The 15,680-nt window shown below is 52.5% G+C and overlaps 6 protein-coding genes across 6 annotated transcripts; 4 read left to right on the top strand and 2 right to left on the bottom strand.

Annotated features, from left to right (window-relative positions):
- Positions 1–1,202: 1,202 nt before the first annotated feature.
- Positions 1,203–2,115, top strand: N0V89_002217 (uncharacterized protein; the record flags this gene model as incomplete). The annotated part of the gene is made up of 3 exons (XM_056211027.1): positions 1,203–1,224; positions 1,352–1,678; positions 1,964–2,115. The coding sequence occupies 3 exons, from the start codon at positions 1,203–1,205 to the stop codon at positions 2,113–2,115; spliced, it is 501 nt and encodes a 166-aa protein (XP_056074500.1).
- Positions 2,116–3,836: 1,721 nt separating this feature from the next.
- On the bottom strand, positions 3,837–5,575 carry NOP15 (nucleolar protein; the record flags this gene model as incomplete). The annotated part of the gene is made up of 4 exons (XM_056211026.1): positions 3,837–4,094; positions 4,150–4,651; positions 4,726–5,440; positions 5,539–5,575. The coding sequence occupies 4 exons, from the start codon at positions 5,573–5,575 to the stop codon at positions 3,837–3,839; spliced, it is 1,512 nt and encodes a 503-aa protein (XP_056074499.1).
- A 303-nt stretch (positions 5,576–5,878) lies between these two features.
- Positions 5,879–6,285, top strand: N0V89_002215 (uncharacterized protein; the record flags this gene model as incomplete). Its single annotated transcript, XM_056211025.1, has 3 exons — positions 5,879–5,968; positions 6,020–6,096; positions 6,141–6,285. 3 exons carry the CDS (start codon positions 5,879–5,881, stop codon positions 6,283–6,285), a joined length of 312 nt encoding a protein of 103 aa, XP_056074498.1.
- A 1,181-nt stretch (positions 6,286–7,466) lies between these two features.
- N0V89_002214 (uncharacterized protein) lies at positions 7,467–8,312 on the top strand (the record flags this gene model as incomplete). Its single annotated transcript, XM_056211024.1, has 1 exon — positions 7,467–8,312. One exon carries the CDS (start codon positions 7,467–7,469, stop codon positions 8,310–8,312), a length of 846 nt encoding a protein of 281 aa, XP_056074497.1.
- Positions 8,313–10,929: 2,617 nt separating this feature from the next.
- N0V89_002213 (uncharacterized protein) lies at positions 10,930–12,058 on the top strand (the record flags this gene model as incomplete). Its single annotated transcript, XM_056211023.1, has 3 exons — positions 10,930–11,070; positions 11,120–11,168; positions 11,223–12,058. The coding sequence occupies 3 exons, from the start codon at positions 10,930–10,932 to the stop codon at positions 12,056–12,058; spliced, it is 1,026 nt and encodes a 341-aa protein (XP_056074496.1).
- Positions 12,059–13,958: 1,900 nt separating this feature from the next.
- Positions 13,959–15,171, bottom strand: HLJ1 (Chaperone protein dnaJ; the record flags this gene model as incomplete). The annotated part of the gene is made up of 3 exons (XM_056211022.1): positions 13,959–14,524; positions 14,609–14,845; positions 14,892–15,171. 3 exons carry the CDS (start codon positions 15,169–15,171, stop codon positions 13,959–13,961), a joined length of 1,083 nt encoding a protein of 360 aa, XP_056074495.1.
- Positions 15,172–15,680: the final 509 nt, after the last annotated feature.

The following is a 15,680-nucleotide window of genomic DNA, read 5'->3' as shown; positions in this document are numbered from 1 at the left end:
AAATCAGCAGCAAGCAATCCCACCATCATACCAGACCCTTGCCAAAACGGCTCCACCATTCGTAAAGCATTTCTCCTCGAGGCCATCGCGAACCTCTTCACCATCCCACTCATAACCAACACACGCTTCATACTATCTCTTCTGATTCTGCGCCCGTCTGATATCAACCCAGCTTCTGTTTTGTTCGCCCGACTCTTCGGAGGCATCATCGTTGGAGGTCTGACTTCTGCGCTGCTAGCTGGCGCGACTAATACTCGGAATGGCATCGAATCTCGTAGGCCGACGTATCTGTCATTGGGTATTGGAGAGGCAGTGTTGATTCCGATCCTGGCTTTGGAGGCAGCGAAGGGAGACGCGGCGCTGAGTACGAAGCTCGCGCTTGGGAGCATTGGGTTGCTGCTATCGCCGTTGGTGTGGAGGTGCTATGTATTGTTCGTGCGGCCGGACTTGTTGGGGAGGTACAGGGAAGTCGCAGGTGGAGGTAGCGATGCGGCTGCCGGCGTCGGCGGGAGCGGGACAAAATGTGAGTAGTGTTTATACATGGTCAAGGGATATGCATTGATGGGGAGTTTCAGATGGGTCAACGTAAACTCCAAAACTCAATCTGTATGTATTTAGGTATGTCGATCAGGTAGCAGCCAAGACTTCAACAATTCAATGTTCATAGATACATCAGAGATTCGGCTGCTTGTCATCTGATTGAGTAGCTAGCCATACCCGCAAACGAATCGCGCAAACAGCAAGTATACTCAGGCTAGATAACAAACTACTTTGTTTGCTCTTACTGATCCGTCAAACGGCGTGAATTTATAAATTGAGCCCAAACCACCCCACTCGGTCTGAACCCTCGCAATATCAGACTTCCAGCTTGAACGGCGGGTGACAGAGTCTGAAGCCGATGAGGGGCCCTCCGATAACGTGAAGAGCGCCATCTTGACGCCCTAGTGAGTCGAGGTGCATGTCTAGCTGTTTGCTGGTCCAACACTAACAGTATAGTGAAATCTACTCGCAGCGCATTATATGCGTCAAGATTGGGCAGGAAGAGGACGCGCCAGGTTTTCGTTTTCACAGGGCGCTTGCGATGCACCACTCCGAATGGTTTCGTAGCAAATTTGCAGGCCACACTCCCGCAGATCAAAACCGCCATGCCGATAACTTCGTACTGGATGATGTCAACCAAGGCGGCTTCATTATCTTTCTCAATGGATGTACAAGCAGACGCTGGTATGTTGTCTCATGAACGGCGTACTTAAAGGCTTCCTGCTGATTCAACTGTGACAGGCACCAATCATCGAGTGGAGGACTGTGTACAATGTCACGTCTAACAAATACTTTGATGACGACGTTACAGCCGTGTATATCTTTGCCCACGAATATTCTGTCCCGGCGCTGGAGTCACTCCTACTGAAGCTGTCTGTTGATTTCTGTAAAGTCTCAGCGCCACGGCACACAGCTATCACCAAGGCCTTCGCTCGTCTACCGGAGACATCACCCTTTCTTCAACTCCTCGTTGATGCGGCCTGTATCAATGGTGACCTTGAGGGCTACGAACCTGGCTCTGATTTCGAGCCTCTCCCGGATGACGATACGTCGGTAGCTCTTCCGACCAACTTCCTGATTCGCGTGGCAAAGAAATACGCAAACCTCGCGAAGAACACGGTGAGGGAGATGGAATTGCGTTATCGGTGCTATACAAAAGTTCCGAGCCACCTTTCCACGGCACTGAAGCTGATTTCCACACTTCACAGCCAACCTATGTACTATAGGAGGCTGGTTATTGGGCTTATAGCTCTGGTAAGCTAATTCTGACAGCTTGGTGCCCTATTTTAACGTTTACCAGGCCCAGGAATACAGATTCAACAGATTCTACCCAATACCCAGCCTCCTATAGTACATAGGTTGGGTGTTAAATGCGAAAATCAGCTTCAGTGCCGTGGAAAGGTGGCTCGGAACTTTTGTATAGCACAATACTTCGACTACAATACCGATACCGACGCTGCGGTCGACGATGCGGTCGACGATGCGGTCGAAGATGCGGTCGAAGATGCGGTCGAAGATGCGGTCGAAGATGCGGTCGACGAACGACTAGCTAAACGACGGAAGACGGCTCGCTAGAGTAGTTCGAGGACATTCGCTCAGCCGACGTTGATTTTTAGCCCGCAGAGCATACACTTTGAAACTTGGTTGTCTTTTGTGGTGCACTGGTGTAGAGCACTGCAATGCCTCATCGACGATATCGACACATTGTGTTACCCCAGGGTGGGCAATACGGTGCCCAAGCTTGAAGTTCAACAGAAATCTGATCGGGGTAGATGCAGTTCATGCATAAAGAGATTTGGTAGTGGTTGAGGGGAAAGAGTAGGTGGATAGTGATGTCACTGGTCCAAGGAAGAAAGAATAATTAGTGCCTAAAGAAGTCTATAGCGGAATAACGATGAGTGTGAAGCTCTCCTATGTGTGGATGATCCTTCCTGCACTACTCGAGACTTGGCGTACACAATAGACTACATGTATCTCAGCATGAGCTTTTACGATAGCAGTACGCTACATATCTGATACGTTTGACTTATCAAGGACGTATCGCAGCGTACTATAAGCATATCCGAGAACGAGAAGAGCAACTTGATCTTAGCATCGATTCCCGTCGTGGAGCGCGTTCATCGTTCATCGTTCTTCACCTTCCAGTCTTCAAGTGTGCCCAAGACAGAGTGGTAGAACTCAAGGATACGTTGACAGGTACGTCGATCTAAGTTCACATGACAGTAATTATCACAGATACATGCTAACAAAATGTTACCTAGAGTTCTTTGATGTCTTTGCTTATGGCTCTATCTAGAAGAGCTTTCGGAAGCTTCGCAATGGGACAAGCTATTCCTTGCCGAGGACGACGATTAAGAGGTCCTCTGGCAGTCTCGTGTTATCAAAGTTGTCCGATCGTACGTTCTTGCCGGCCGGCTACTCGTGCCGGCCCCGAAGAAAGGATGCCTGGACGTCGTGCAGAATCTATTCCGTGCAAAGGGGCCTTCGTACACCACCATCATCTATGCCTGGGCCAACCTTCCCGAGAGTAATATGATGCTACAGCTCCTAGTCGAGGCACAGTGGTTCATTGGATTGACAGGGATATGGAGAAAGATGTGCAGCCAGAATACATCGACTCCCTTCCGATCAACTTTCTATAACGAGCTATGTATAAGTTTTATTGGGCTTAGGATAGAGGTATCCCCTTCACTCTCTGAAGCCTGGATGAGATGGAAGCCGATATGGAGCAGGGCGCGCGCACCATCACGCCTACGCGTTTAAAGATGCCCAACTGGTCCCGAACTCACCCTATAAAGGACTTTTTGCGATGGAGGTGAAAGAGTTGCCTTGAGATGGCGCTCTTTGCATACGGTGCGTGACCTTGAAACGGAGCGAGAACAGAAGTTGAAACGAAGCAGGTGCACAAGTTGATTCAAACTCCCTTGTTTCCAGCTCTAGTGGCAAACTTCGTGTCGTGTACACATGTAAGAGCGTGTACTGAAGTGGGTTCGATAGTGTATTTGAAGTTAGTGTACGTTGATAGCAATTGGTTTTCTCCTCGAATGAAGTGATGGCGTATTTGAGATGATTTTGGGACAAACTAGACACGAACAAGCGACATGAACATATCTTCAATAATAATTGCGCCGTCTGCGCCTGTAGTTATGTCATCCTGTATTTTGAAGTGCCGACCACAGAGCACGGCCAGATTTCTTGGCCAATAAATCAGAGTTGAGGCTGAACTGACAGAGCCAGACCGTCCTGGAATCACACAAAGTACTTTGGTGTTCGTATCGCTAAGGAACTAAATTATTCTACGCCTTGGCCTTCTTCACCTTCTTGGTGCTGGTGCCATTTTGAGACACCTTGCGCTTCTTCTCTGCGACGACCTCGGTCTGGGGCTGCGATTCCTTCTTCGCCTTCTTGGACTTGGGCGCTGGAACCTCAGGCTCCTCGATAGCCTCGGGTACGACATCGGACTTGCGCTTCTTGTTCTTGGGAGCCTTCTTGCTCTTCTTCTCAGCAGCCTCATCTGTAGCAAGAACGGTATCAGCCTCGGGTTCGGCATCGGCCTGCAATTGAACTATCAGTCTCTTGGTCGCATATTCACGCTCTGGGGTGACTTACCTCTCCCTGAGTCAATAAGGCCTGGGCAGGAGCATCCTCTACGGCAGCGGTCTTCTTAGGCACCGAATCCACGGATTTTGCAGGAGGTGCATTTAACTCATAATCGAACTCTTCCAGCAACGCCTTAGCCTTGCCAGTGCGCTTCTTGTTCTCACGCTGCACTCGCTTTTCCCAAACATCGCGTGTTGCACCCCGAGCCAGGGCAGCGCGCTCCTTCTGGTTTCGCGGGTCGACCTTGAAGCGCTCGTTTGCACCCTTGAACAGCTCTGCATGAACCTGTTCGGATGGAATCACGCGACATTGCAGGATATGTCCAAACATGAGGTAGTTGTGCATGGTTTTGGCGACGATATCGGCGACTTCACCGTTCGCGAACTCGATAAAGGCGTAGTGCTTAGATGCCCCAGTCCTTTTGTTACGGGAGAGGCGCAGACGAAGGACCGTACCGAACTGGCTAAAGTATTTCTTCATTTGGGGTTCGAAGAAACCGTGGGGAATGCGACTGTAGGAGATTAGCAGCTCGAAACACAGTTGACGGCCGGTGTATGGCCTATGCGGAGTGACAGGGGAACTCACCCAAGGTAAATGACACCTGGCTCAGCATCTCTTCGTGCCTTTTCCAGATCCTTGCGCTTCTTCTTGCTGATTTCTTTGCCTGTTTCAGCTAGAGCATCCTCATCGAATTCTTCGTCTTCCTTCTCCAGATCACTCTCGTCGCGATCACTTTCGAAGCCAGCGAGCAGAGCAGCCGTCTGATCGTCCAAAGCCTCCTCGTCCTCTGCGTCGTTGTCTTCTGCAACAGCAATCTCTTCATCCTCTGTTACAGGTGCCTCTTCCTGCTTCTTTGATTTCTTTCCCTTGTTCGGTTTCTTCTCCTCTACTACCACGCTGACTTCTTCAAGTACGGGCTCTGCCGCTGGCTCTTCGTCAATTTCTGCTTTCTTGGGTTTCTTGGGCTTCTTCTCCTTTCGCTTCTGTTCCTCCGCACCAGCAAGTACGTCCTGAATGTCCTCCTCTGTCACAGCAATCTCGACCTCGTCCACCTTTTTGCCTTTCTTTGCCTTCTTCTTTGGCTTTTCGCTTACAACAGTTTCTTCTACTTTGGCGATTTCGGCATCGGCAGGTTCGGTGGCCTTGCTTTTTTTGGACTTCTTGGACTTAGGAGCCTTCACCGGTGCGGAGGTTTCGTCCTCGGAGACAATGTCAGTGGCTTGCTTAGGCGTGGACTTTGCGGCAGTGATATCATCGGATTTGCGCGCCTTCTTCGCCTTAGGTTGGGAATCGGTTGCGCCTATGTGAATTAGCACTGGTTGCAGGTGTCGCACTGGGGGAAAATGTATTGCGTAGCCAGATGTGCCACAAATACAATTGATGGGCAATAATCCATACCCTTGCGCTTCTTGCCTTGCACGTCTGAGGCAGCCATTGTGGTCAGTGTAGCTGGTCGTGTGGTGGTGTTGCAGCTGGACGTTCACTGCACGAAAAAGTTCGGTGGAGGAAGCTCGAGCCGCCAACTTTTTTGGCGCGCTAAAATCCGCTAGTGCCGAGGATCCACCGAATGTGGAAGGCAGTCACCATCATCACAAGGCCATGCAACACATCTGAAAACTACTCGACGTTAATCTGGAATAAAGATTTCGCACAGATCTGGGATAAACAAACGCGGCTTCTCGACACGTAACGAGGCATTCATAACAGCGCCAATACCGGCTTCATCCTCTGCGACGCCATGGCGCCTGGTATCAACCTCGACGACCGGAGTGCTTGGGACGACTCCGCCCTGATCAATTCATGGGACGACGCGGTAGCCGAGTATCAGGTTCGTGTTTTGTAGTTAAGACCAGTTGAATACTGGGTTAATGAAGGGCAGAAATATCATAGCATTTCCAAATCAGGCCAGCGACTGGAGGATGCGTTAACGGAGGAAGAGCTGGAGAGATTGCGAGGGTAAGATGCCCGTCGTACGTTTGAACGTCAGCTGATCAGTATAGGGACTATGGAGATCTGTTGCAAGAGGAGACTGAGCCCGGTGTTGATCCGATCACCAACCCGGATGCCACCGATGCCGCACTACCACAGGTACAGACCAATGGCGAAGAGCCGAGCGGACTGGGCGATGCAAACGTAAAGGTGTGATTTGACATATTGACAAGCTTGACTGCCATGCCGATCGGTAACTGACCAGGAACAGGACCGAGCTACACCAGTCACCCGAGGAAGCGCAAAAGCGACGGGAACAGAGCGTCCGCATGACGGGCCTTTCTCAGCTTCGATGCCGCAGGCTCTTCTCGGATCAGGTAAGTGACAGAGCCGACTACCCGGCACGTCTCCTGCCTAGAAGATTCTGCTTGGCAAGAAACCTTTCTCACATCCTTACAGTGCGAGACGAGAATACGAAAAACCTGATGATGTCCTGGTACTATGCCGGCTACTACACCGGCTTGGTCGCTGGGCAGGAGCAACCCGCGCCGAACAACGGGTCGCAGGAAAACCAGAAGTAATGACAAGGCTGGAGCCAAAACATCCTATCACGGGAACCTGAAGATTTGATACCTGGCAGCCGTTTCGACAAGGTCGTAGTCCGTACAGAATAGAACACTGTAAATGTCGGGGCCAATCAGGAGGTGAGGTCCCGATTTGTATATCTTCGCCTTGCTGACGGGGAACAGCTCGTGCCTCACGACTTCGGGAACTCAGGCTGCGAGATTCATTATGCCTCAGCAGGTTATGCAGGTGGAGCATCCGGGTGCCTTTCCGTCCAGGCTTCTCCATTGAGTTGCCTTGTAGTGCGAGCTTGTCAAAAGCTTAGCGTTGCCATGTTGGGTATGGGGGCGCGCAAGCGAGACCGTTCTGCGACACTGTCGCGACAACCTCGAACCCATCTCACACAGCACGAGCGTCAGGCACGGACGCCACGCCCGCTATGCCTCACTGCCTCAGCAGAATCAGTTCATTTTCGCAGGTGGCTTTCGCGCACTTACCGGCTTGCGCCAAGCCGAAGGGGCGTGATGTTTCGGCGCGTCTGCAGCAGGTTCGCGACCCCCAGCATCCCAATTTCATGCGGCGATAAAGGCAATGGATAGTCCTGACCCGTTCCCTCTTTTCTGCCTTCTATCCTCCCTTAACTGTGTCGGACCGGTGCCTAACCATTTCATTCCCTTCGCTTCTGGTTTTCGCTTCATACTCACAACTCTTGAGCCGGCCCTCATCGTGTGCCTTTCAGTCTTTCTCTTCGACTTCGTCAATTTAGTACATTTGTCTGCAGTGCAGGCGCTTCCTTCTTTCGCCCTTCTACAACAACCAGAAGTTTAGTCATAATGAAGTACATTTCGGCACTACCGCTGGCAGCCAGTCTCGCTGCTGCTCAAATGCAGGTCATGAGTTTGGCACCGCAAGCCTCCGGTCCTATGGTACATACGGTACGCAAGCAACTTGATGCCTCCTGGATCACAACTAACAACGATCAGGTTACCGTTGGTGGATTGAAGGCCGTCGAGACCGGAATGGCACCAGTATTAGGATACTCTCCCGAGTCCATCACCGCCAACGTAGGCGACATGGTCCAGTTTGTCTTCATGCAGAAGAACCACACTGCCACGCAATCGACATTCGCCGAACCCTGCAAGGCAATGGAGGGAGGAAAGGATTCCGGCTTCATGCCCAATGCAGAAGGAAAGGCGGGAGTGACCTGGAACGTGACCGTCGAAACCGCGGACCCGCAATGTAAGCAACGCACCATCAATCACACATGCAAGCTCGCCGCTAACAATCGCAAAGGGTTCTACTGCAAGCAATCCACCCACTGCGGTGTCGGCATGGTCTTCGCAATCAACGCTGCCACAACCGGTGACAAGACAATGGCTGTCTTCAAGAACAACGCCATCAACAAGAACAGCACCAAATCCGCAAACCTTGGTCTCGCTCCCATTCAGTCTGTCAACGCTGGTGCCGCAGCCGCAGCCTCTACCGTGACCGTCGCAGCTGGCGGCGCCGCCGCCGCCACTGGTACGGGAGCCGCCGGCGCAGCTGCAACTGTCGTCGCTGGCCAGGGTACCGACTCCGCCGGTAACGCCTGCGGCTGCCAATGTCTCTGCGGTGTCAACTCCTTCCCGCAAGCAGCCGCTGTCAACAACTTCGGTGGCTTCGCTGGTATGCTGCCATAGATGCGACGCATCAAAAAAGGACGGTTGTGGATGGTAATGTTGGGGAGACTGTGATGTATGATTCAGGGGGTTCATGATGGGTTTGATGGCTTCTGGACGGCTTCACCCTTATACCATTTTGCTGTTTCTTGGAGGTGGGCGTTTCGCATTATACCGTATGTAATCCATGACCGCGCGGCACGTGGATGGTTGCCTTGTAAAGCTTAAACATAGAACCTTCAATGAAGCTCTCCGAGAGATGAAACTTGAATTACCGATTCCTGTCGAGCACACGTGAACGAGTGTCTACCTAGGTATTGGGTCCACGAGCATGAAACGGCGCAGTTGGGCAATGGAGCATCACAGCAGATCAAGTCATAAACGATTCATTGAGTATCCAAGGCAAACCCCAGCACCAAAACTATGCGTTCCCAACCGGTTCCCGCCGCGTCACAAAATGTTGGGCCCGAGCAATGCAAGTCGGTCGCAGTTCAAGTTGCGCAATCAGTCCCACGGTCGACAACCTACTTCTTCTCCCCTTTCTTGGCATCAGCTGCACGCGTGTCAGCACACGGCGTTCACAATGCATCAAGTCCTTTGCAGAGCGCGCAGTTTAGTTGGGAAGAAGTAACGCACCAGCAGCCTGTTTGGCGCGCATGATAGCCGCCGTGTCCTCCTTCGCCTTTGCAAATTCCGTGCCGGTCAACTGCACTCGTTAGAACAATACCGTGCCCCTCTCTGACCCTTCGCCTACGGACGTACGTTGGTTCCCTTTTTCTGCGCACCGCGTCAGCATGATATCCACTCCAATAACCCCCGTGCAGTGCGATGGGGTCGATAAGAGGGCGCCAAACGTACCTTGCCAGCTTGCTCCTTGAGGTTCTTCTCGCGGGCTTTCTCGCGCTGGTTGCCGCGGGCCATGGCTCCTTTGTGTCTGCAGACGACTTTGGACAATTTCGAGGCTTGAGTCGAGAGATGGGCCGTGAGCAGTGTGTTGTGGCGGTCAAGATAACTGGAATCTGGCTGTCAGCGCGCGGTGAGGTCTGACAAAATTAGCGCCGCGCCCTTCGTTGGTCTGGAAGCGTAAGGGTGGGTCCTCCCTCCACCCCTCGCCGCCACGTGCAGGGCCAACATCAACGTTTGACCGTGGAATCAGGGCGCGCACAGTGCTTCTTCCTTCCATGTCTCATTGATTTCTAGCTTGACATCAACTTTGGCATTGTTCACTCGCCACAGGGCTCACGAACCGACGTAGAGAAGTAGTTTTCACCAGTCCGCAATCGATAAGTGCTTTCTGTGTTGAAACTGTCCATGTCGATAGCTCTCTTCCCATGGTATCAATCGTCGAGCATTGGTAGGTAGTAAGATGATTCCTTCGATTGATGTTCTGGCCTCTTTGGCATGGCTTGGAGTATGCCAACCAAGATATCTGGTACAGCCCACGAGTTGACCTTCCAAGCTTGGTTTTGTAGGAAATTGGTAGCCTTGTCAGTCAAAAGTCTACGCTTTCCCGGTAGACAATCGGAGATTTGCTTGATCGCCACGGGACGATATTGCTACTTACCCAAGCGGAACCACAATGGCGGTACCCCGAAATTTGCAATCAGTAGACGTTCACTTGTTGTAAGACGTTATTGACGTTCGCGGGTACGGCATGGGCAACCTGATGACAGGTTCTCTGCTTAGGACCGAGCGCCATGCGTCATGAAAAGCGAGGTCCGCAACGTTTTTGCACTTCAGAGAAATTGAAGACTGTTTCTGACGTGATGAAGGGTGTCGCGACAGAAGCAACGTCTGATTGGACGTCCTCAAGAACCGCTTAGCGCCCGCTTGTCGACCGCCTCGCGCTCAGTGCTTCGACGACTGTTCACTCCATCACAACCCCAAGCGCATCGCTTTTGCCCCGCCGTCGCGCGACGTTGATGGCATGTTGAAATCCAACGATGAAAGGGTCGTGTAAATCTAACCGCCCGGCCGCTGATCCGGGGCCCTGGCCCGTTTTAGATCCTGAAACTTCGTCCCGCTGTCGCCTCAAACGCGCAGAGCCAATCAGTACGTGACTGCCGCGCGACCTTCATACTCGCCTCATGAGCCTCGAAGCCCAACTACGAGGATGCTTGACATTGGCTGCAGGCTCTTCTCGGCGAGCGGACAGATCCAGTCATCCATTTCATGAGCATCTAGTTCGATATGGACGTCGCTAAGCTGCTCCGAGGGCGCGTTTCGCTTCATACTGTAGCACAGTCTGCGGTGAATCCATGTGGAGCAATCCTGGCCACTCGATCTCGACCAAGTGAAGTACGCCAGCGCGACGGGTCGCGGCGCCTCTCTTAGGCTATTGTGAGGTTCGCGACAGTGGTGTCCGCTTCAGGACTGGGGGCCTAGCTCATCTGCCCTTCACCTCAAGTGCTCCCACTTTCTTTCTATTTTTTCGTCGTCCTTCCTGTTGTCCGCCATTGAGATTCTTGCTGAGCGAGAAAGCATTGCCTCACGGCGTGGGATCTTTTCCCTTTCATCCTTCGTCTCCTCTACTTTCTAACTTTTAACTTACGACACGTCTGACGCGCTTTTGACTGCCGGACAGCTCAGATTGCTATCACTCAGCCTTCCCACAATCGATTCTCTCTCGTTCGAAGTAATGGCGCTCCTTTCAGCAGAGCATCTGGCCGGTCCAGGCTACATCATCCTCAACATCCTGCGGGTGATCAACATCATTACTCTCTCGTCTGTGGTCGCAAGCAGCGTCGTCATGCTTGTGAAGACCTTCATCGTCTCCAAGGTAAGATTCCCGCTAGTGTACGTTTCGAATCACGGCTCACGCTCCGCAGTTTTTCTTCTTTGACGCTACAAGTCACGTCGTGACCGCGTTAGCCGGCAGTACGTCTCTACCGCTCGCTGAAACCATCCCACCAGATGTCTAACAAATCGCAGTGTTTCTTGTCGTTTCCGAGTGCTCGCTTTTCCGAGGCTACTTTGCTCGTAGCTGGCCGCTGCTCAGCCCTAGCCACGGCTTCGTTGCTCTGGGGTGTTCCATGGCAGTGCTTGGGCTCAACATGCTCGGCAACATGAACAAGGAGGCCACGAGCCAGAAGTCACTGGGTCTGCCGTTCTGGCGTCTCCTTCTTGCTTCTGGTATCCTTGCCATCGTCATTGGCTTCTTCAACGTCGTGGCGAGCTTCGTTTTCCGCGACAAGGCCCGCCACATCACTGCCCGTCGCGTTCGGTCTAAAGGCGCAATCACCCTCACGGAAGAGCCTCCAATGGATTGGGAGACTGACTCTAAGCTCAAGGCTTTCACCATCAGCACGCACCACACGGGTACCACCAACCGCACTTGCTCTCCCATGATGCGCACCGGCACTCCCCCGCGCATTGGCACACCACCCGTGGACATGGGCTCTCCCCAGCCTAACGTTGCCTCGCCCCAGAATGACCATCGTTTCTCGCAGTTCGACTTCAACCCGATCCGCGCGTTCCGCAACGCTCGCCAGTCTATTCTGCCTTCTTATCACAGCACGTCTCCTGCAAAGCCCACCTTACAAGGCCACCACCGCCGCTCGTCCAGCCTGTACTCGCGATCCACGAGCGGTCAGACAAAGCGGAGTTTTTGGCTCAAGCGTAGGGACAGCGATGTCCCAGACGTCCCACACGTGCCCGAGATCTCCGCCCCACTCAACGTGAACCCACAATTCGCACACCTCGTCAAGCCGAATCTTGCGCATCATCCTAGCGTGCGACGCCCGGAGGCTGACTTCGACAAGATCTAAGATAGTACGCGGAGTGCGGTGTGATCAAGATGTACCAGAGGCTGGACGAATGCATATACCCCAATGATACCACTTTCTTTTCTACTGTTTTACTTCTTACGACATGGCTAGCAAGGTCTGTTGAATATATATACTAGGGCATCTTTAGGCGCGGGGGAAAAGTGGAGGATACTCGCTCCTTATGGCTGAGCTGGCGTTGGTTTTATGACTGAGTGTGAATATACGTATGGATGGAAGCTTCCATATCGTACGAAATAAAATCGAATGGATTGTATTCGTACGCGAGGACGCGAGTCGTGAGTTGATCACTACAGATGCAGATGTCCCATGCGACTATTTCAGTACACGAAGCATATCAACAGATAACAAGAAGCGTCATTCATCGTAAACAGTGTCCGCGCCCTGGGTTGCATAGCGCCTAACTTGTTACGAACTCTTTGAGTGCGGAGAAGCCGGAAGTCCAGCATGTAAGAGGTGTCATAAGTACGCCGCTTACGGCACTTCTGCTTATATCGTACATTAGTATACATAATGTACACATGTTTACAGCGCTTCCTTTCCAAGTCGCTATTGTCGATCTCTCCACAAAGTAAATATCTTCCAACAAACTCACTCCGGGCTCCCAGTTTTGGCATCCACACTCCGCTTGCTTTCCCTAACACCACCCTACCCATCCACTGGATCAATCCCCGCAAAAGGATCAATAGCATTCCCTTCCGGATCATACAACTCCATCCTCGTCCCGTCCTCCATGGTCAGACTCCACTCCCTCGTAACATACAACCCATCCCTTCCCCTCCTCTTACACCTCAGCCTCACCTCCCCCTCCCTCTTCGTCCCCTTCACCCAAAACCTGATATCAATGCGTCCATGCACTTGATTGATTTCGCCCCTAATCCAAGGGTACTTGGACGCAAAGTAGATCTCGTCGCCGAGGACGTCGCGCACGGCGGGGTTGGTGCGCAAGGAGTATAACGTGGAGGTTACCACGGAAGACTCGGTCTTTTGGTAGTTGAAGAAAACAACGGTGGCAATTGTCATGGAAATTATGAAGATGGGGAGGGTACGGACGATGGAGGGATGAATGAGGGGTGGGACTCTGTGTTCATGTTAGAATCCTGTGTCTGGGACGAGGAGGGAAGTAGCGTACGGAGGCAGTTCACGATTGGGCTTCCTTTCCAACAAAATTTCTCCTTCTTTGGGCGGCGGTATAAGATATGCCGGTGGCCATTGTTCTATACTGTGCGGTGTCTTCCAAGGTAGCGCGCTGGGCGGGGGAGTTGGCTCGGTGGATGCGTGTCGCATGACGGGCGTTCTACGGAGGCATTGGTATGATGGTTGTAGTCGAGAGCGCAAGAGCGGCGACAGTAGCCTGGGAGGAGGCATGGCCGTGAAGTGTGCAGTCGGAGCACAATTGCGGCGGCAAGTTGTGGTCGAAGTTCGATGACCTGATGCTTAGCGCGACGTCGGAAGGTTCCAAGGTTCCACTTCCAGGGTTCCAACGAGAGCACGTGATATGGTTCGGCTGCACTTGCTAAACAACGCTACTGGCGCGTCGAACGCCAGGTCTCCCACCGGTCAGAGCAGAATAAATAATTGAGATGGGGGATTGTCTTAGCATTACTGTTCGTCGTTCAGTGGAGTACGCTATGTAGGTAGGAAGGTGTATGAAAATATGAGCAACGAAGAAAATGTAGGCAACCTAACATGAGACATGGCATAATGCCCTTGGGAATATTCAGATATGCTGCAGATCGTAGGCACAGAGTAGCGTCATATCCAAAATGCTCTAGTCGCCGCAGCCTTCATGACTGATCCGCTCCTTACACTCCATACGCACGACACCCGTCCCATAATTACACGTCTAATAGAAATCATGCCGAAGCTCTTGAACAACTCCCTAATAATAAACTTGAAAGCCCATGTCCTTCATCTTCTTACAATTCGGCATGGGCATACTCCTGGCCTTCGTTAGCTTGTCCTTGTCTGGACCAAACCAGCCGTATGCATCTTGCTCCGCCTGACTCCTCTTGTACTTCTCCGTGTCGCACCGCGAATTTGTAATCTGTATGAACTTCGATTCCGCTTGCTTGTGTATGTTTTTCAACTCTTTCTTGCTGAGGCCTTCGAGGTCGCGCTTGTTCACCCAGTAGGGCACTTGAAGATTTTCTGAGTAGAGGGGGTGTGTTTGTGCGCCGCGGGGTCCATCGAACACTATGCTAGGGCCCTTGGGTGTAGAGTCGCCGCCGAATATCGAGGAAAGGAGGGGAAGTAGGAAGAGGAAGAAGAGCGGAAGTAGCGAAGATAACGTGCTGCCGATGCTGGGCGCCGGTTCTGAGCCCGCGGGTCGCGCGGTGCCGGGTCGTCTTCGTGGTTGACCGCCGCCAAATTGGTGTACGCGGATTCCAGGACCGCCTCCTCCAAGGTTGAAAACGAAGCCGGGGCCGGTATCGAAGATGCCGCCGCCTGTACACGCATTAACTTATACTCTATCTTTGGCCATAAACGCTCGCAGCCGCTGGTATCGCATTTGAGAGCGCGCGGACATACCGAAAGGCCCGCCAAACGGCCCTCCTCCGCCAAAGAATTGTCTGAACATCTCCTCGGGTGATATTTCCTCTTCGAACATGGGGCCTGGCCGGCCGCCACCTTGCGAGCGCGCAAAATTGCTGAAGCCTGATGCACCGCCGCCAGGTGGTTGAAATCGAGCATCCGGATCGCCGCCAAACTTGTCGTACTTGGCCTTCTTGTCCGCATCGGAGAGCACCTGAAAGGCTCTTGATACCACTATCTGCGCGTTAGCATATGCTTCCCACTCTTTGCTTCAACGCACTTTTGAAAGCCTCGTCTGCGCCCTCATAACCATTCTTGTCCGGATGCGTTAACAAGCTCAGTTTCCGATATGCCTTCTTGATCTCGCCCTCGCTGCACGTCGTCTTAACCTCCTCCAATCCCAGAATCTCATAGAAGGCTGTGGGCGCACATCGCTTTATTCGTATTACTGCGGCCTTTTGTTCGACTGTATATGCGCGGCCTGAGCTACCGTCATGGTGTTGGCGGTGTTTTGCGTCGCCGTTGGAGCGGGCGTCCGAGCCGCTGGCTTTGGCGGACATGGCCAAACGTGGCCTTCACGATAAGGCGCACGAGGACAGCCGGAGTAGAGAAGGACGGTTCGAGTCGATTGTGCCAACGGAATATCCAGGTGGAGGCGGAGGAGCGGCTTGTTGATTAGAGGGGCTGTGATTGTCTGGCCTCTAGTGCTGCCGGGTGCCCTCCAGAAAACAAGCGCACGGACCAAAACGTCATCCATGTCTGGTGAACCTCGAACTGCATGGCATTCACCAACCCCGACCCTAGTTTCTGTATCAACCATCCCAATTCTTGTGTCTCACATCCTCGTAATGGCAGACACAGAAGCAAAAGTAGGAGCCTTGCGCTCCTTGCGCAACTGGGGAGGTACGTCCTCTGCCACTGCATACGTCCTGCAACGGCTTGCAACTCTCACGTGCTCCGATGTTCACAATCAATGTAGAGAACTCCGTCCCCCCGACTCTCCTGGCAACGCTCATCACAGCACAACACTTCCGTCCCTTTCAAGGTCTGCCTATGATGTTCCCACCCG

Source organism: Didymosphaeria variabile, assembly GCF_027946475.1.
Source record: "Didymosphaeria variabile strain IMI 356815 chromosome Unknown scaffold_2, whole genome shotgun sequence".
Taxonomy (NCBI): domain Eukaryota; kingdom Fungi; phylum Ascomycota; class Dothideomycetes; order Pleosporales; family Didymosphaeriaceae; genus Didymosphaeria; species Didymosphaeria variabile.
The sequence above is the reverse complement of the archived record's forward strand: the minus strand, read 5'-3'. Positions and strand labels throughout refer to the sequence as shown.